Source organism: Strongylocentrotus purpuratus, unplaced genomic scaffold, assembly GCF_000002235.5.
Source record: "Strongylocentrotus purpuratus isolate Spur 01 unplaced genomic scaffold, Spur_5.0 spur5_scaffold_6, whole genome shotgun sequence".
Lineage (NCBI taxonomy): Eukaryota > Metazoa > Echinodermata > Echinoidea > Camarodonta > Strongylocentrotidae > Strongylocentrotus > Strongylocentrotus purpuratus.
Window position 1 is genome coordinate 30,547,583 of NW_022145612.1, and position 20,900 is coordinate 30,568,482.

Here is a 20,900-nt window from a genome sequence, read left to right on the forward strand (position 1 = left end):
CTATACAGACTGCAATGCATTAGGAATTTCTTCTGACAAGGTAACCATGTACTTTTGATAGGATGATGAAAGCTTTTGTGATAGTAATTACTTTAATTATGCCGTCACGGTGACCCTTATTGTTGGAATACTCCTCAGGGAATGAAGATGATGCAGATTGTGTGTATGAATGGATCCGATGACCTAGAAAATAATAGCATCTGTAAAGCGCTTACGGAGACAATTTTTCGGATTAAGCGGTGTATGAATCCAGGTTTATTATTATTATTATTATTATCAGTATTGTACTTCACCTGGTTCGTGAGTAGAATGACATATTGAATGTATTAACTAAATAATTGTAATGCTCATGCCATTGGTGTAAGAAAATAATATGAAACGAATTTACAACGCATTTCAAATTCATGAGGAAATGAACAGATTGGGAAAAAGCGATAAATATGTTATATTAATTTAATTGTTATATGTGATGCAATAAATAATGTATGTTTCTATACAGTTTCTATATCATTATACAATGTCACACTTCAACAAAAATATTCATGTGTTTTAAATGTGTAGCTTAACATGGAAATATGCCATACATACCTGTATCATGATAGCCTTTCAAACTGTAAATCTATACAAACTGCATCGATGTGATTTATTTGTAATTAACATTTTCCAAAATTATTTCGTGTTTATTATGATAAAATTTACGATAACGTTCAACTTGTGAAGGGAATAAATATGAATGAATTACTATAAGACAAGTCAAGTATGCAATCTACGAACTGTTGAGGAGAGGAGACTAGCACTTTGTAGAAAATTCGCAAAATCCCTTTCAAATCACTCTATTTGCCAGACCTGGTTACCTCAGAAGAAAAAAACACTTATATATCTCTTCGCCGTATTCCCACTTATCAACAATTTCAAGTTCAAAAACAAAAAGGTCTAAAAAAAAATAGCCCACTGTCATAATTAGTTGATTTACTCAACAAAAGTTGACAAACTTGTTTTATTTTTTTTACTTTTATCGTTATTGCAGGTATACTCAGTGTTTGTCTCCTCCCCCAAGTCGGCTGTTTAAAATGTACCTATTTTAATCTGTTTACCATGTTTGTATTGACTTTTATGGGAAATTTGTTTTAGATAATAACAGCTCATGTTTTTGTTGTATTTCTGGAAACTTTTGCAATGTGTTTATGGTTTTTAGTTACAGAATTAAGTCCTTTTTTTATATTCCTAGTTTTTTAGTTATGTATCTTTAAAAGTGTTATATATTGTGCCTAACATGTGAACATGAATATTCCAGCCATGGCTGTCCTTGATGTAAAATTGTATTTGTATGAACCATGTTTGTGCTTTAATGAAAAACATTTTTTTAATGAATTGAATTTTAAAAAAATCTATGCCACCAATGCTTATTCGAAAAAAGTGAGTACAGATACAATTTATAGTACAATTATTTCTACCTCCTTGATTTTTTTTAAAACTAAAGAATGAAAGGTCGACTAGTTGAATGAGGGTTTTAATTGAATACTTTAATATGTAATTTATAATATGTCACATTCTCAAGAAACATAATCTGGACTAATCTATTTTTTCACATACCTACAAAATTAAAAAAGTTGGTAAGGGTATGAATAATATAGTTGTTAACGGTATATATCATAATGTCTTATTTAGTTTATCGCCGACCTCTCAAATACAAAGGAATAACTGCTCTCCTTAAAATGACGAGTAAGTTTGGGGGACATTTATCTCCACTGTGCCTATACAAAATGAATCCAGTCTTGAGCAATAGTTTCCTACTCACTTCACTCGCATTTGATATTATAGAAGAACTTATCATTAAGGAATATATATGGGACAAGGATGATTAAAACTTACAAATCACTTAATGTGTTGAGATTCTTCTTAGGTAACCACAACTTTTACTTAATGATTGTCAAACTGACATTCCAAATGGTAGCCAGTAAAACGTAAACGCATGAACATAGAATATTGTGTATTAAAAAGAAATTATACAAGCAAATATATTCAGTTTCTTTTTCATAAAAGATTCCCTTAAACTGGGTTCCGACAACATTATCTTTGATGATGATGCTCCTTTATTAAGTGGATCTTCTTGATCTTGGTCTATCTCTTTCCCTCTGATGTTGTTGAATTTGTTGAAACAAAGAAACGACGCACAAGATGCATGATAACTGAATCGATAAGGAGGAGGAAAGAGATAAATCATTAATCATTATGACCATGAAAAGCTATCTGTATCAACTGTATAAGTTTTTTTTTAAAGTAAATAGTCACTGGTGTCAATTTTCATTTTCATGTGTCAGCTGTCATCTGTTATTACGATGAAATGTGATAAGTTACAATGATGGACGGAAATTTGCTCAGAGCATTTTTTCATTGCGAAATAAAGAGTTATAACTGGGTTTACGTTAGTTTTATGGTTGAGGTTAGCAAATTGGGATTTGGGTTAGGGTGTTGAAGTTAAGGGTTTGGGCAGGAAGTATAGGAGTTTTTCTGAGGAGCAGTAATTGTAACCGCTTCATGTGTGTCAGTCGAGAAAAAATGTTTCCGGCCAATGCGAAACATCTTTGGATTTCAGTATGTTAAGATGAAAAATTCATATTATGTCTTGACAACAAAACAAGAAACGATCGGTTCCTAAGATACTTACATCAACCAGTGTAGATGTGATATGAAATGCTAGCGGCAGGACTAGCGATATCCCCATTATGGACATCTGAAGCTGTGTTAATTAAGCAAACAATACATATAGAATGACATTGTTTGATATCATATCAATGACAATTTTGACTGGAATTTGCTTTGGTCAAGTTTAGATCAAATTTGGAAAGTGTAAGAAGGAAAAATGGACGTAACCGAAAGTGAGGGGCGACGTGTTATCACCTTTATACCATATCAGGAATTTACTTATGTACCATATTGGTGCTCACGATTGAAAACTCCTACAAAGTTGTATCTGGAGTGACGAGCAACTGTATATTATTTTAACTTAATCTGTCGCAATTTAATGTTATGTTACTTTCCTCATGAATTTCCTGCCAATTTAGTTACGTACCTCCCTTTTTTTGGTGGAATTATATATATTCTAGAAATTTTTCTACAACAAAAAGATGATATGAAAGTGTTTGTGTTTCATTTTGATCCTTGATATCGTGGCGTAAGAAATACGACAATGTGCGGTATACTCACCATAGCGCCAAAAACCTCTACAATGGTGATAAAATGTAACACAACCAGACAACACAGGACAATCAAGAAGGGAAGTACTAGAAATCGGTACCGCTGGAATGGAAAAGAAGACACATTTTGAGTGAATTTACGCTATATATCTATAAAACATACAGACATGTATATTCATAAATAATGTAGAACATCATTAATCAAACATCAATCTTAGAAAATAATAAATTTAATAATTAGATATGCCTATGTTACTGGTGTTCTTTGTAATTAAATTATGTAGTGATGACATTTCTAACTATATTTTTCAGTCAGAGTGAACAAGCACATGACATTTTTTTTTTTTATGTCAATGTGTTGTTGAGATTTTGCGTATCTATACGTTATGATTGTCCTGGAATATCCGTTCAGTAAGAGTAATAATACTTACCCTACATGCAGCAAACACCAGCATGACTGATGCAATCAGGTATATGATGAAAAATATTAGAGCAAATATCCTGCCATAAAATTCCGTTTTGTCTTGGTCTTCGATTTCACTTATTATATCCCCTGTATGTAAATAGAAATTAAGTAATTAAGCACAGACAGTAAATGCAATGTAATTGAATACTCTGTATCTTCTCATGTCTAAATTAATGACATAAATGTCTAGAACTTTGAATTTGTGCAAAATAGTGCGATCATTGAAGACATCAATACATTTTCTCATTTTTACGATTTACCAAGACATTTCAGATGCAATAGATTTTCTTCCTTATGTTTTCTAGTAATTGGTCATTCATTCTTAAACATCACAAGTTTCTTTGCTTGTATTAAAAAACATATAGTTTCCTGTCTCATTTCTTTTAGATCCAATATAATTCCGCTTTGATTCACACATAATTATATATAATTATGCTGGGAATAATTCATTTAAAATAATTTATCTATCATACTGCATTATCATGACACATATATTAAATTTCGACCAAAATATTCAAGTGAACTTTTATTTCTATTTTGCATAGCTATGAACAATTCGTTTCCAAAGCTTTCTACTTCTATGAAAGTGTGTTTTACATTTTTAATGAATATGTACGTTTAACGATTTTAATAATACTCTATTCTATTTTGTTGATTCCATGAATATATCAAAGATGATATATATTGTGTGTCATAAGCTTTAGTAAGAATATTATATTATGCAATACATTCATTGTTAAACATGTTATTTTAAAGTTGTGAATATTTACCCAGTCACGGTATGGAATACTACAGACCATTCTCAAAGCACTTCAAACAATATATTTGTCGTAAGTAATTGTAAATGAATATCAAATAGGCCAATGGGGCACTGGGCCATTTCTAAACTTCTATCAAGGGTTGTTGTGTTCTTTGTTTGTATGTGGATTTAATGATTATTGTTTTATTTTTGTTTACATTTTTTTTATTTTACGGTAAAAGAATTGATGGTTTAGGATTATATGTATCATGGATCTTTTATTCCCATTAAAATCACGAGAGGGATAACTATTACGGTTGCCTCTATAAAGTCGTCTTTATTTAGTTTTTGTAATACATAAACTTACCTATTTTATAAAACTGCTTGACCACAAAATGTGGTTCTATTTTGCCTCTGAGATCTGCAGGAATGTAACATACAAGTAAAGGAAAAGAAACAATTCAAATCGTTTACATATTTAAAAAGACACATATTTTATGACAAGACAAGGAATTTTTTGCTCTGTTACCCAACGATTTCTGTAGGAGCTACTGCACATTACCCCTCTACTGTCGCATATCAAAGTTTGTTTATTTTGAATTGAATTGAATTTATCAAACCATATACATGTACATGCAAAAGCAAAATATACAATTGAAAATAGAATACATAAAACCAGGGGCGCCGATAATAATGGTAATAATAATTTTACACTTATATTGCGCACAACTCTGCCGCAAAATAGGCACCCTTGGCGCACAGATCTACAAATCATACAAATTACAAGAATTTGGTCACTAATCAAAATTCAACAGAACTGAGATATTACAAAATTAAAAGGCGACAAATGGTCAACATAATCTACAGATATACTACTAACTCAGATAATAATCCTAACATTAACAGTACGCCCTATTCATCAACAAGGTCTTTAACTTTTATTGAAAGGTTATAATTTATTAGCTCAACTTCATATCCAAGGGTAGGATAGGGAAGCAAATTGCATATAAATAGGGCCCCCACAAAAAACAAATTAAATTAAATATATTTCAGTCACCATACCCCTACATGCGCACATAATAAACTACTACATACACACATACCGAAACGAAATACTGTATTGTTACAAATTCTAAAGTATTTGCGACAAAGGCATTTTTAATACAGGATAAAGTTGCACTTAATTTTATCCACGCCAGCTATTTTGATTTAATCCAACCTTACCAGAAAAAGATAAATTTTTGGTGTCATTCGATAGACAATTCATTAATATTGATAAAAGGTCTGTATTTTGGGGGAATAGTTCAGCAATTCAAGTTCATAACATATTATTAAATTGAAAATAAATACGTGAATTGATGATTAACGTCACTGTTATGTCACCACGTCATTAAAACTTATCATCATTAAAACTTATCATCATTAAAACTTACCCCATACAGAATAGGCCTTAAACAGCAGGGCTGTGTGTGCTATGATGATGATGGAGTAGAGCTGTATTAAATGTGAAAATAGCAAATTCCATCAGGTCATTCATTTTAAAGAATACACAAATATGATTACATAAGAATAGCAGGTATTACTACAGTTCTCATTTGTAAGCCAGCGAATTTTGATAAATTCTAACATTAATTTTGTTTTCTTTTTATTCATCCCCCCTTCACATTTGGGACAGTGTGAAATATCTGTTTTTGTTTATTCTACCAACTAGCTTTACCCTATTGTCAATCGACTTATCAGATCATCATGATGATATTATTTGAGTGACCAGTCAATGACCAAGCAATGAGCAATATTTTCCTGGGAGACACTCACAATTATATGTCACTTTTAATCAAGTCTGGTGCATTTTACCATGGACCTACTACGAAGTAGGTCAATGATTTGACGAAACACGTCTATATATAGCTCTTATAGCAGCGTTACGTCCGAACAGTTTGAATGACAATGAGGGACTGGTGGGAGATATGAAACATTATGATTAGGTAATATTACGTTTAAAGTGATGGTATGAAATATAAATATTTAAAGGTAGAAAATATCAATATCCACGGCATAATCCACCCCTTTTTTATGAAAAACATAAGTTTGGAATTTTTTTATTTTTTATTATTAATCTAGAGGATTTTTTTTCTTGTGGAGTTTCCCCAATAATGTGGTATGTATTTTCAATGTTTATAGATGAATTTAATATTTTGTTGATACACTTTGATACAGAAAAGATGTTCTTGTAGCAATCAAATGATACTTTTACGAAATTAAGTAGTCTCTTTTACCAAACATTCTCTCGTTTCTCTGTATTGAAATTTATCGATAGTCTTGTCAGTTGAAAATATGAATACGGCAAAGACAAGGTAACTTTTGGTTTTGACATGAAGTCCTCATACGATAGCACATGACAAAAGCAATTGTGTTGAACAAAATTCACCATCAAACTTAAACCGGAGCAGAAAGAATACCTATATATCTATATCCCTCATCGGCCTTAGGGCTGGATGTATCATAGCATGCATACGATATTACATCGCCTATTAAAGGTACTATGTCCCATTGGCAGGCCCAAGAAATGAAAAGGTTAAATTCCAACGGCATTTGAAAGACGATACTATAAATTTAGAACTTCCCTTTAAACGAAAGGGCTTGAAAATGGCTTTTAGTGGGTAAATAACGACCATTAGTTGTCGAATCGACTCAAGTGATTGCAATTGCCTAAGTAATAGTCTGATTTTCAGACCCTTTCAATTTTGGCCGTTACAGGTAATGGGTTATTGATGTAGACAAATGCTGATGTACCTGTTACAGTTTATGTTATGTATGTTGTTACCAAACAAAAAAAATATGTTAATCAGTCACTCAATAGTGTCTGACAGTAAAGTCTAGAAGGTAAACGGGTTTCCTTGTATAATTTGAATACTAGGATACTACTAATGTTTAAATTTCACAGATAGGACATACATGACATATTTATAATTCCTGCAAAGTTCTACAGAATTTGATGTTGGCTACAAAAGGGACATAGCTTCTTTAAAGGATAGCAGGAGTTTGTTGTGTTTTTTTTTGGGGGGGGGTTATTGGATATTGATCCTACAAATTAGGTAATTAACCCCTCACAAATAATCATAAATATATATTTTAAACATTAATAAACGTACTAACATATTACAAGCATTTTTGATAATCATAATATGCTTGTTATGCTAAACGCTGTTTTATTTTTTATTTCGGCCTACATACCGGTAACATTTGATGCCGTAATGTTTCCATTTCTACAGAACATTGCTCTGATAATTGTGTTTGATAAGATCCCAATAAAATGTACATGTTTGATGTGCACCAGCATCTTTCGTATGGTTTTATTTGCCACTTTGGGAACTGTTTCAGTAGTTCCCTTTTGCGATATATATGCTTTCAACACACTAACACTATATACATGTACAACCTTTGTAATAAATCAACATCTGTAAAACATCGGATGATGCTCGTAATCATTTCACTTGTCATCGCTTGAGGCATCCCTGACAGGATGACACGATGAGATTTCGTTTAACTATCAGCTAGTGAATAGCTAAATGCCAATCTATTATACACACTTTGTTTTGAATAGTCGGATTAGATGATGTCATCTCGAAAACCGAATGGTTAAGTCACTGATCATGAGCAACCGAATTGTTATTATAAGACGAGGCACTAATTAAATACCAAACTTAAGCAGTGGTATAGTCAAATGGTGGGCAGGTCAACCTTAAAGATATATATAGCAGAAAGGAAATCGTATGTACAGCAAGGTAGTGATATGCATGTTTATTATACTTTTTGTTCGAGGAAATATTTACTTCACACACAAGAATGTATATGAAAGGGGTTGCGTGCCCCCCCCCCCCCCCCCCCCCCCATCGAAAAAAAGGTGAGAAAGGAGGGAAAAGGGACAGAGATAAAGAGCAGAGAATGGAAAAGAAACGTCAAAATGAGAAAATAATAGGATGCCTCTATTACACTATCTTCCTGGTCGATGTCCTTGTTTAGTAGCATTTCATCCGTCTGGTATTTGTAGCCCCCCCCCCCCCTCCAATAATGAAGGTACCCCTAAGCGGCTAGACGTATCTTATTTGTATGATTCTATGATTTTATTTCTGCGTTCACTAACGCAATATAAAATAAAAAATATTACAGAAAAATATATAAACACAGCTTCAGATATTAATAAATTCCTTTTAAAAACATGAATAAAATACACTTTTCGCAAATTAACATTTTACAATTAACAGAAAATGTAAACGTGGGAGATCTCCATCATGAGCGATGGCGTATGCTACGCCATCGCCTTTAGGATCATTCTGATGACACAAAAAAGTAATATCTTTCATCTCACTCTCGCGTATTGTATCCAGATTTTGGCTTTAGGGAGGGAGGTGGGGGAGGGGGGACAGGGTATCCGGGATCATTGCACTATTGGTGTAATGTAAAAGAAAAACAAAATACATTGTACAACATTAAAATGTCATTATCAGCATAAAGTCATGAAATTTGGCAATGATTTAAAGCGAGCGAAACGAGAAAATTATTTTGTTTTCTGGTGAATTATGATCCACGCATCTGCTATTGGCTCAATATTTTTAAAATTAATTTTTTAAAACTTAACAAGATCTTTTTTCAGTGTGTATATATACAAACGCTATTGGGTCAAATTTAAGACAAATATTGTTAATTTAGTTTCCTTTGTATATTTACCAAACAAGGTGAAATTGCCATACACTGTATATTACATTTTGTTGTTGACCGCATTGTCTAGAAGTCCTCCTGATTTTATTTATTTCATTTCAAACCAGCAAATAAAAAAAATAAAAAAGATGTGGCTGCCCGTGAAAGGAAAAGGGAGAGGACAATAAACTAAGAATTGATTTTATTTGGCCTAAAGAAAAAAGGAAAGAAACAAAATATGTATCATAGTTTGTGTACAAAACTATTATCATCTATCAGGAAGACCTGAGCCCCGCCTTATAAAGATTTTCGATTGATCCAAATCAATCGCAAGTTTGCAGTCTCCTATCACTTATTACCTTTTAATAAATGAACACCTTAAACCTTACTCCCTGAATTACCCTTAAATAGATCTGACCCATTTATGATGTTGATGAAATTTGATTTAGAGAGAAAGATATGAAACACGATTGACACAATATCAAAGGAGCATACAACCAGGATTACAAATATCATATTTTAATATTTTCAAACTTGTTATGAGTAGTTTCTGAAAACCAATATTTGATGAGAACAAATGTTTTTAAAGATTTGATGATAACAATATAGACTCACGATTCCGTAGATTCCTGTCATTATAGATCCCCTCCTAACGCTACAACAGCAACATTGTTTGATGATTGCCATGGTAACTCCTCCGGTATCTGATGGTCCTCTGTCTCGAGCAAAAACCGGTATGGATCAGAGATATACCGAGAGTGGCATTAATGAGTGCGCGCTAACAAAATCCGATATAGAACCTCTGAAAATTGCTTGCTAGATGATGGATATGCACTTGAGAAATTAAACTCCAGATGCTAAATTCTGAAATAAATTAGATATATAGCTTAGTTTCTGATTTACAAAGTTTGGAAATAGCGCAACGAACTAAGAGAAAAATGTCGACCATCACTCGTAAAGTTAAGAAAATTTGTTGTAAGCAAACTAAGTGGCTCAGGAGACTTTTAAACAAAAATCTAATGACTGTTGCACAACTGGTTTATATACACGTCTACCAACACTTCATAAAGTGAGTTTGGAATGTTTGTAATGAGTTGGACAAGAGAGATAAACCAGGTATAGGTATGTAGCATTTGAGACAGATTGAAGCAGGCGAGTGGATAATGACTCTTGCATTGGGGCATTGATTTTCGATCATTGCGCGTACCACCAGGCTGACAGAATGAATTAACAGAATAATGCGACGAAGGTTTCAGCTAAGGCCTATATCGTTTTACAAGAAATGCATTTTAAAGGGGGATTTAAAAAGCCCAATCTATATCAGTGGTTATAATATAGAATAATTACATTTCGTTCAATTCTATGAAAACAAAATTGGGGATTTTTTTGTGAAAATTGTGTGAAGAATTAATGAAAGAAATTCTGGAATTCTATGTCTTTAAATGATCTCATTTTTTTATTAAAATCATCCCTTTGGGCCACTATACTCCAGCTTTATACTCTTTTTATCATTTTAAAGAAGAATAAATACAAGAAAAAGGAACAGAGTCCTATTACAAATACTTGTTGAAATTGTACTTGACTTAATACAATGGCTACATTTATATTGCGCACGTATCCATCCCAGTGGATGCTCAAGGGCCGGGCCTACAATGTAGTATATTACCTTGGATTTGGCCTTGCTGCCCTATAATGCGCTAAAAAGAAAATTAAAAGAATTATTTCCTATACCAAATACCCATTTACTAAACCTGGGCGGAGAGTGTCAAATGCAGATTAATGTCTTGGCAAATGACATTAGTTGCCGCGGCGGGACTCGAACCGCGAACTATGCGACCCCGAGTTCGATGACGTATCAACTAGACCACGACACATTCGTTTGTATTCCTTTACAGGTCTCATCTATTGGGTATATAATAATTTAGCTACTATATAGTTTTCATAAAGCTGGGTAAAATCAAAATAATTTTTTTTCCTGGTTTTATCCCGGCCCACCACTATCTGTAAGACTTCTTTGGGCCCCAGATTATACACATGACTCTCGAATTAGCATCCATAGATGGTTTCGCTACTTTCTCGAAGCCTCGTGAAGCCGAGGACGGCGAGGGGATGGAGTAGCTTTGCTTACCAAGCATGAATTCAAACCTCACCTTTTAACTAATATAATTGTACCAGAAAATATACAAGCGAGTCGGGTTATGTTAAGACCCCCACACTTACTAAGGCAAATTTCCATTTCCAGTATCCATTTCTGTGTAATCTATTTTCTACGAAAAGTCCTATTAGCGCAAAGTATGTTAATCATAATGACGATTGATTCTTTATTTGTAAACAAAAATACCCTGATGCTGCGTATGCATGTTTACTTGGTAATTTTAGTGATTTCAATTTTCAAGAAATTTCAAACAATGCAGGTTCAAACGAGTAGTAGATACACCCACAAGCAGGGGCCGCGATCCCGGGAGACGGGGGGACACGTCCCCCCCCCCCCCTTCCCCCTCATTTTTTTCGTCCCCCCCCCCCCTGAAAATTTGAAAAAGGAAAGGTTCTGGAGGGCCCAAGAGTGCACGTTTAGACAAATAAAAATGCCAGAATCTTCTCGCTCGGGAGCTACGCTCGCGTAATATTCTTCAAAGTATAGGCCTACAAGTAAAATAGAAAAGTGAAGTGTGAAAAAGGTATATTGCTTGTTTTGGTAAGAAATGTAGTTTGTTAATATAACAAAACTTCAAAAAACCAGTGAGGGGGTAGTCACCTCCGTCACCTTCACCCCTCTCGTATATGCTTCCTCGCACTGGCGTAATGATGGGGGCAGGCGCGCCGAAAGCAGTTTGGGATGGGGGGGGGCAAACATTCCAGGGGGCTCACCTTCCAGGGGCAGTGACGTAACGAGCAAAAACGTTTGGAAGGGGGGGGGCAGAAGAAAAATCTGCATCACCACCACTCTTACACTTTACATGCAGGCCCCGCGGAACGTTTTTCAAAGTGGATTATTAACGATCAGGTAGAGCGTAAATTGGCGTAGGGTCCAGTCCCTGAGCCCCGGCAGGGTGTCAGGGGTTTTAGGCATTAAAATTATGGTAAGCTCTGGGGTTTTAGGCATTTAATTACGGTCAGATGAGCATCCAGGGCCCTGCCTGAGGGCCCTTGGTGGGGTCCAGGGGTAGAGCCCCCGGAAGCTCGGGGGTTTTAGGTATTAATAACGGTCAGATGAGCATACAGGAGACCGCCTTTAAGCCCTTGGTGGGGTCCGAGGCAGGGGCGTCTCCAAAGGGAGGATGTGGGGGTGCGACACCCCCCCCCCCCACCTGTCGGCATATTGTTGGTAAAATTGCGCTGCCGTCGGGAGAAAAAAAAGGGGGGAGGGGAAAAAGAGAGGGAAAGGGAAAGAAAAGAAAAAAGAAAAGGAAAAGAAAAGAAAAAGAAAAGGAAAAGAAAAGAAAGAAAGCAAAGAAAGGAAAGAAAGAGAAGAAAGAAAGAGAAAAAAAGAAAAAGAGGGAGGAGAGGAAAGAAAGGAAAAGAAAGAAAAGAAAGAAAAGGGAAAAAGGAGAAAAGGGAGAGGGGAGAAAATAGCCCGAGAGAGGAGGAGTGGGAGTAAAAGAGAGAGGGGGTTGTTGGGTAGAGTCGTCTCGTCGAGGGATTAAGAAAGACACGGGAAAATATTTTGCTGTGTCGGTATTCTTGCTCGATCCTCGTGTACTATATCAATGCAGAAGTTTGAAGTCTGTGAGATGTATATTATCCCTACTAGTTTGTTTCCCTACGAACTGTGACTTTTTATCCACTGTGACGACTTCGAGAGTGACTACAACTACAATATTTCTATTTTCACGAAGTTTCACTTTCCTATTTATAATATCAGCTAAAGAAATCAGAGGTTTAAAATTTTCGGGGAAACTAAATTCAAACAAAGATTAAGAGTCAACAACGGTATGACGAATCGTCTGCCTTTCTCTATATTTTGATAAAACGTCAAAAATTCCGCGCTTCGCGCTGGAGGAGAAAAGTTCATTTAGACGAGTCGAGAACGGTACAACGAATCGTCTTCTTTCTCTAATAATGTAAGGAAACGTCAAAGCTTTCGCGATTCGCGCGGGAGGGGAAGAAAACTGAATTCAGATAAGGATTAAGAGTCGAGCACAGTAAAACGAATGGTTTGCTTTCTCTCATAAATTAAGGAAACGTCAAAGCTTCCGCGCTTCGCGCGGGAGGAGGGAAACTGAATTCAGACAAATTAGGGTTAAGAGTCGCGAACGGTACAACGAATCGTCTGCTTTCTCTACTAATTTAAGAAAACGTCTAAGCTTCCGCGCTTCGCGCGAGAGGGGGGAAACTGAATTCAGACAAATAGGGCTTATTAAGAGTCGAAAACGATACAACGAATCGTCTTCTTTCTCTAATAATTTAAGGAAACGTCTAAGCTTCCGCGATTCGTGCTGGAGGGGAAGAAAACTGAATTCAGATAAGGATTAAGAGTCGAGAACAATACAACGAATCGTTTGCTTTCTCTCATAATCTAAGGAAACGTCAAAGCTTCCGCGCTTCGCGCGGGAGGAGGGAAACTGCATTCAGACAAATTAGCGTTAAAAGTCGCGAACGGTACACCGAATCGTCTGCTTTCTCTACTAATTTAAGAAAACGTCTAAGCTTCCGCGCTTCGCGCGAGAGGGGGGAAACTGAATTCAGACAAATAGGGCTTATTAAGAGTCGAAAACGATACAACGAATCGTCTTCTTTCTCTAATAATTTAAGGAAACGTCTAAGCTTCCGCGATTCGTGCTGGAGGGGAAGAAAACTGAATTCAGATAAGGATTAAGAGTCGAGAACAATACAACGAATCGTTTGCTTTCTCTCATAATCTAAGGAAACGTCAAAGCTTCCGCGCTCTGCGCGATAGGGGGAAAACTGAATTCAGATTAATAGGGCTTAAAGGGGCACGTTCCCGCCAGTGTAGTTATCGCTGCTCTATAGTCATCGCCATCTTGGTTCCGAAGATCGACTTCTAATTTGCATACAGCTGTCAATCAAAGTACGCGCGGCCTGGCCTGCCTTCGCCAAGCCAGCTGATCGCTGCCGATCGTGACGTCACGAAAGTGGGCGGAAACATCAGCCGAATCTTAGAGCCGAACTGCGATTGGTATTACTTCGGCACACGTATGCGATAATCGGCATTGGGCGGGTATTCGGAACATGCCATCTGCGAAAGAGCCGTATTCTGTTGGTGTCAATTGGCAGCTAGCACCGTCCACCAGCGGGTACGTATTTTGAAGGCTCTCTTGAATACGGGGAACATGCCCCTTTAATAAGAGTCGAAAACGGTAGAACGAATCGTTGCTTTCTCTAATAATTTAAGGAAACGTCAAAGCTTCCGCGCTTCGCGCTAAAGGGGGAAACTGAATCCCGCCCGCGCATATTTTTTTTACACAACTGTTTAGCCACTTCAGTCAAATATACTGTACAAACGACTAGAGACAGAGTCTAGCATTACCCTTAGCAGTGTTGTTGGATTGCTGGAGTTGTACATGACTTGTGTACATACTCGTTATTTGTTTCGGGTTATATCTATCCTCTCTTCTCTTTCATTATGTATTTTTGCGTTCTCCTTCAATCTATCCTTTTTCTCCTTCGTTAATTTACTTTGTTTTAATTCCCTTCAATCTATCCCCCAGTTCTCATTCGTTATGTATTTCTTTTGTTCTCTTTTATTCTAACCTCTTCTCTTTTGTTTTATGTATTTCTTTGTATCTCCTTCAATCTATCCTTTTCTCCTTCGTCATGCATCTAGTTCTTTGTTTTAATATGATAGATTCCCTTTCTCCTTCTTTATGTATTTCCCTGTTTTTCCTTAGTCTAGATCTATGATCCTCTTAGCTCTTCAATTATGTATTTCTATGTTCTTTCTTTGACTTATCCTCTTCTCTTTCCTTACGTATTTCCTTGTTTTTCCTTCTCCATATCCTCTCCACTATCCTTGTTTTCCCCCTTTCTATCATCTTCCCTTCCCTGGGTGTACGTGCTTGCACACAGTGCGCTGACGACCTAGACTCTTTCACCAGAGCACTTCTTGGAATTTTTTCGCGAAAATGGCTAAACAGTTGTGTAAAAAAAAAATGCGCATCCCCCCCCCCCCCCCCACTTAGTGTTATTTAGGGTACGCATATGTGTGTTTCAAGCGACCCCTCCCCCCTTTTCAGCAAAAGACCGGTGTGTAAAGTCAATACGGGTCGACCTTTTTTTGTTGTTATAAGAGCCTTTTTCAGCACCCCCCCCCCCCCCTCCCCCTTTCAGCAAAAGTCCGGTGTGTAAAGTCAATACGGGTCGACCTTTTTTCTTTTGTTACGAAAAGGACATTTTGGAAACACGCGTGGGGTCCGTCCGTTCTCGGAGTGGGGGGGGGGCGGGAACTGAATTCAGACAAATAGGGCTTATTAAGAGTCGAAAACGGTAGAACGAATCGTCTACTTTCTCTAATAATTTAATGAAACGCCAAAACCTCCGCGCTTCGCGCGGGGGAACTGATTGGGAGTGGGAGTGGGAGAAACTGAATTCAGACAAGGATTAACAGTCGAGAACAGTACACCGAATCGACTGCCTTTTCCTAATAATTTAGGGAAACGTCTAAGCTTCCGCGCTTCGCGCGAGAGGCCTATCACCCACACCCCCTAATGAGCGCGCTTCGCTTGCCTACTACTGCCCCTCCCTAAAATAAGATCCTAGCTACCCGCCTGCATTAAAATATAAAGCTATGATGCTGACTAAGTTGACAAAATAATTCGTATATTTATGTCGCGAGGAAAATGACCATTTGCGCATAGGCAAGTATATACTAAAAATAGTCCATAGGAAAAACAATTTAGCCTTCGGCCCTGGGTTTATAGGTTTAAATTTGTAGATATTGGGACATTTAATTTTGTCGGTAATTGATGGCTAGTTTTGTCGGTAATCGTTGGCCTCTACACCCCCCCCCCCCCCCCCCCCCCCCCCCCCCCCACTGAAAAAGGTCTAGCGACGCCCCTGGTCCGAGGGCGGAGCCCCCGTAAGCTCTGGGGTTTTCGGCATTTAATTACGGTCAGATGAGCATATTTTGATACCTCATTTGTGACATTGGCAGGTCACTTATTTTTTTCTCTCTCTCTTTCTTTCTTTTTCTCTGAAACAAACTTTTTCAAAAAGTGAGGGGGGCTCAAGCCCCCGAGCCCGGCCGTTCTGCAGACCCTGACATAAAGGCTTCTAAATAAGCATATTTTTCGCCCTACTGTAAATTTGGGAATTTCTAATTTTCCACCAACAACGCATAAAAAGGTATGACTTACACAAAAATTCAGAAAAATACCGGAAAATCATGTCATTTCAGCAACATTTGTGAATCACTGGTATCGAATAAAAATACCCCCCCCCCCCAATTAGTACGCCAGCGTTCAGGGTCTCATGAGCTCCTCACCCCTATAACAAAAAACAGACACGCTTTCCCATTCTCTCACAATATGTCCACGATATGCGCGTATCGCTATTATAAAAACCTCCAATGAGATAGCAATGTTTAGGAATTTTAATTCCTGTCAACTTTCCTTTTCTTTGAATGAAATTTTATACGTCATTTATTAAAGTCAGGTTTTTATTATTGTTATGTTCTTTTGGGTCAAAAATTCAAACCATCTTTACTCCTTTACTGCTTTTTTTTTTGAGGGGGGGGCGCATTGGGGGGCAAAAATGCGTTTTGCCCCCCCCCCCCCACTTTTTTGGTTGGGGGGCAACTGCCCCCCCCCCCCCCCCCCCCCCCCCCCCCCCACTTCCGGCGTCTATGGATGGGGGCTTGGGGGCAGTTGTCCCCTAATAAAATTCAAATGTGGTTTATTTCTTAATTCGATAGTAGTGATTTACAAATGTTGCTGAAATGGCATGGTTTTTCCTAAAATCCCTGAGCTTGGGGGTTCCGCCCCCTTGCCCCCTCCCCCCCCCCCCAGAAAAAAGAGGTTAAAGCTCATTACGCCACTGCTCCCCAGTCCCTCGTATTTCGTCCCCTTGGTCACGAAAAGAAATCGCTGCCCCTGCTCACAAGAGAATATAATGTACTTGACATGATTTGTTCAAATATTTTTGACTTTTATACAACTATTAAACTCTTCCTCCAGTTGGTATAGAAGCAATCATACTTTATTGTACTATTTTGCACCCAGTTATCATTTTTGTAAACGAACTCGTAAAACAGATGCATAGGATTGTCCGGTCATTGAACGACAGTTGGACCATAATGTACTGATTCAATAATCGATTTTTAGGCATAGAAGACACATGGGATAATAAATTTGATAGCAAGTATTTTGTTTGAATATCGCAAACAAAATCAAATTGATTTTTGTGTATCAAAATTAATCATGCCAGTTTTACCCATGGTACACGCCTCGCCTCGCGATGTTAATGATTCATGTGAACAGATTTCTGTACCCAGAGGCGGCGCGCCCGGGGGGGGGGGGGGGGCAGGGGGCACAGTGCCCTCCCACTTTTTCGAGTACCCCAAAAGTGCCCCTTTTTACATAGGAAAAGTGCCCCTTTAACTTTGTAAGAAGCACCCCTTTTTACATAAAAAGTGCCCCTATTACTTTGCTAAGTGCCCCTCTTCATTTTTAAAAGTGCCTCTTCCCCTTTTCACCTCTGATATGTGCCCCTTTAATTTTGACACGTACCTTTTTTCCCTGACAAGTTCCCAGTTTCCTTTGCAGTAAGTGTCCATTTTCCATTCTCATAAGTGCCCTTTTTATTCTCTAGTAAGTGCCCCTTTTCGGGTACGAGAAGCGCCCCTTTTCACTTTTGTTAAGCGCCCCCTTCACCTCTGATAATTGCCCTATTAAAATCTTAGAGGTGCCCCTTTTACCTTGACAAGTACCCATTTTCCTTTGTAAGAAATGCCCTTTCCCCTTTTAATAACTACACCTTTTTAATTCGTATAAGCGCACCTTATATTTTCACATGTGCCCCTTTCCTTTCTAATATTAGGTGCCCCTTTTCCTTATGAAAAGTTCCCCCACTTAAAAAAGAGCCCTTCCCCTTCTCATAAATGCCCCCTTTGACCTATGAAAATAGTCCCTTTTCTTTTTCATATGGTGCCCCTTTTTAAGTATGATATATACTTTTGTTTTGACAAATTAATGCCCCTTTTCCTCCAGATAAGTGCTCTTTTCATTTCTAATAACAGCTCCATTTAATTTGACACGTGCCCCTTTTCTTCCTAATAAATGCTCTTTTCCCTTCTTATAAGTGCCTCTTCCCCTTTTCATAAAAGCCCCCTTTCACCTCCAATAAATGCCCCTTTTAAAATCTGATCGGTTCCCCTTTTCTTTCAACAAATGCACATTTCCCTTTATTATTATTAGTGCCCCTTTTTCATTCTCATAACTGCCTCTTTTCATATATGATCAGTGCCCCTTTTCAGATGCGACAAGTGCCCCTTTTTTTTACCTCTGATAATAACCCTTTTAACAATGATATGTGCCCTTTTCCTTTCTTATAAGGAACCTATCCATTTTTTCATAAATGCACCGTATTAAAATCTGATGGTTGCCTCTTTTCCATCGACAAATGCCTATTTTCCATTCTCATAAGTGCCTTTTTCATTTCTGATGAGAGCCCCATTTTCACCTCTGATAATTACCCTTTGTACCTTGACACGTGCTCCTTTTCTTTTCTAATAAGTGTATTATCCCTTCGATAAGTGTCATCTTTTCCTCTCATCAATAACGTGCAATATCCCCCAAAGCTCGCTCGCTATGCTCGCTCGCATTTATAGATGTTATAATTATGTTACTTATCAAATGTCTTTTCAGTCTGTTGTTGAAAATGTGCTTATAACCCCATGAGGATTGGTTTTTTCCTCTTATAAGATGTAATTTTTCGCACTGCGACCTCAAAAATCTTAATTTGTTTTCCTCGCTCGCAAATGATTTTTCCGACTATCACACCCAACTTGCAAGGTATGATGCTTAAGCAATATTTTATACGATGTATAAAGAGAAACAAATATTAAAATCATCCCTGATAATGTAATCAAATTAAAGGAGTATATACCAATGTCTAAAAATGTTTATCTCTATGGTACACCATACAAACACCATAGCAAATCTACCATAGATTACCATACAAACACCATAGCAAATCTACCATAGATCTACCATTCATTTACCATAGAACTAATTAAAATAATTGGGACAAATTTATTCATTTATTCAAATTAGGCCACACCTACATATTCTACCATAGAGCCACCATTCATATACCATAGAGCCACCATAGAGTCATCATTCATCTACCATAGAGCCATCATTCATCTACCATAGAGCCACCATTCATCTACCATAGAACCACCATTCATCTACCACAGAGCCACCATTCATCTACCATAGAGCCACCATTCATCTACCATGGAGCCACCATTCATCTACCATAGAGCCACCATTCATCTACCATAGAGCCACCATTCATCTACCATAGAGCCACCATTCATCTACCATAGAGTCACCACTCATCTACCATAGAGCCACCATTCATCTACCATAGAGTCACCACTCATCTACCATAGAGCCACCATTCATCTACCATAGAGCCACCATTCATCTACCATAGAGCCACCACTCATCTACCATAGAGCCACCATTCATCTACCATAGAGCCACCATTCATCTACCATAGAGTCACCATTCATCTACCATAGAGCCACCATTTATCTACCATAGAGCCACCATTCATCTACCATAGAGCCACCATTCATCTACCATAGAGCCACCATTCATCTACCATAGAGCCACCATTCATCTACCATAGAGCCACCATTCATCTACCATTTACTACCAATCAAAATATGCAACAAAATGTTACGCTTAATTGTAGCATTTTGAAATGGTATATTCAGAATGGTAGTTTGGATCTTGATCTATGGTTAGCAGAATGGTGGCTGTAGTGCGTTCTATAGTACACAGAATGGTGACTATAATATATTGAATTTTTTAGAAATCTAAACTTAAATGTTAACTTACAATACACACATGATGCTTATTAAAAAAATGAATTGAATGAAAGTGGCAGGATGTATTTGGTTTATATCAAAAGTTGTATGCATGTACATATGCTAAAAACTAAAATAAAAGGCAAGTAAAAAATATATCACATAAACATGTACACTACAAACTAAAATGAAAGGCAAGTTCGTAATTGCAACACATATTACTTGGACTTATTCTACTAAGATGTAATAAATACCCACATAATATATATCACCCTAGTTCCTCTAAATAATCGGCAAGTTAAAAAGAAACAACTAAAATGTCATATGTGTGTACGTAAACATGACTAAAATGAAAGGCAAGATAAAAATATATAAACATGTACAATAAAAACTAAGGCACTGAGTTGCAGCACAGGATTGTTCTAAAACATTGTATAAACATGTACAATAAAAACTCAAATGAAAGGCAAGTTCATAATTGCAACACATATTACTTGGACTTATTCTACTAAGGTGTAATAAATACCCACATATATATCACCCTAGTTCCTCTAAATATCTAAAATGTCATATATAGTGTGTATGTAAACATGACTAAAATGAAAGGCAAGTTAAAAATATATAAACACGTACAATAAAAACTAAGGCACTGAGTTGCAGCACAGAAATGTTCTAAAACATTGTATAAACATGTACAATGAAGTTCAAGTCAAAGAGGTTGTATGTGAGTTCGAAGAGGAGCAGAAAAGACAAGCCTTGCTGCTCATTTTTGGAGTCTCTGAAGGCGATGAAGGTCCCTCTTCT

General features: G+C 36.9%; 1 protein-coding gene across 1 annotated transcript; it reads right to left on the reverse strand.

Annotated features, from left to right (window-relative positions):
- Window positions 1-3,103: 3,103 nt before the first annotated feature.
- On the reverse strand, window positions 3,104-10,059 carry LOC105438262. Its single transcript, XM_030999966.1, has 5 exons — window positions 9,716-10,059; window positions 5,836-5,896; window positions 4,770-4,823; window positions 3,629-3,750; window positions 3,104-3,115 (listed from the first exon to the last, which is right to left on the reverse strand). The coding sequence occupies exons 1-5, from the start codon at window positions 9,785-9,787 to the stop codon at window positions 3,104-3,106; spliced, it is 321 nt and encodes a 106-aa protein (XP_030855826.1). The 5' UTR covers window positions 9,788-10,059.
- Between the last annotated feature and the right edge of the window lie 10,841 nt (window positions 10,060-20,900).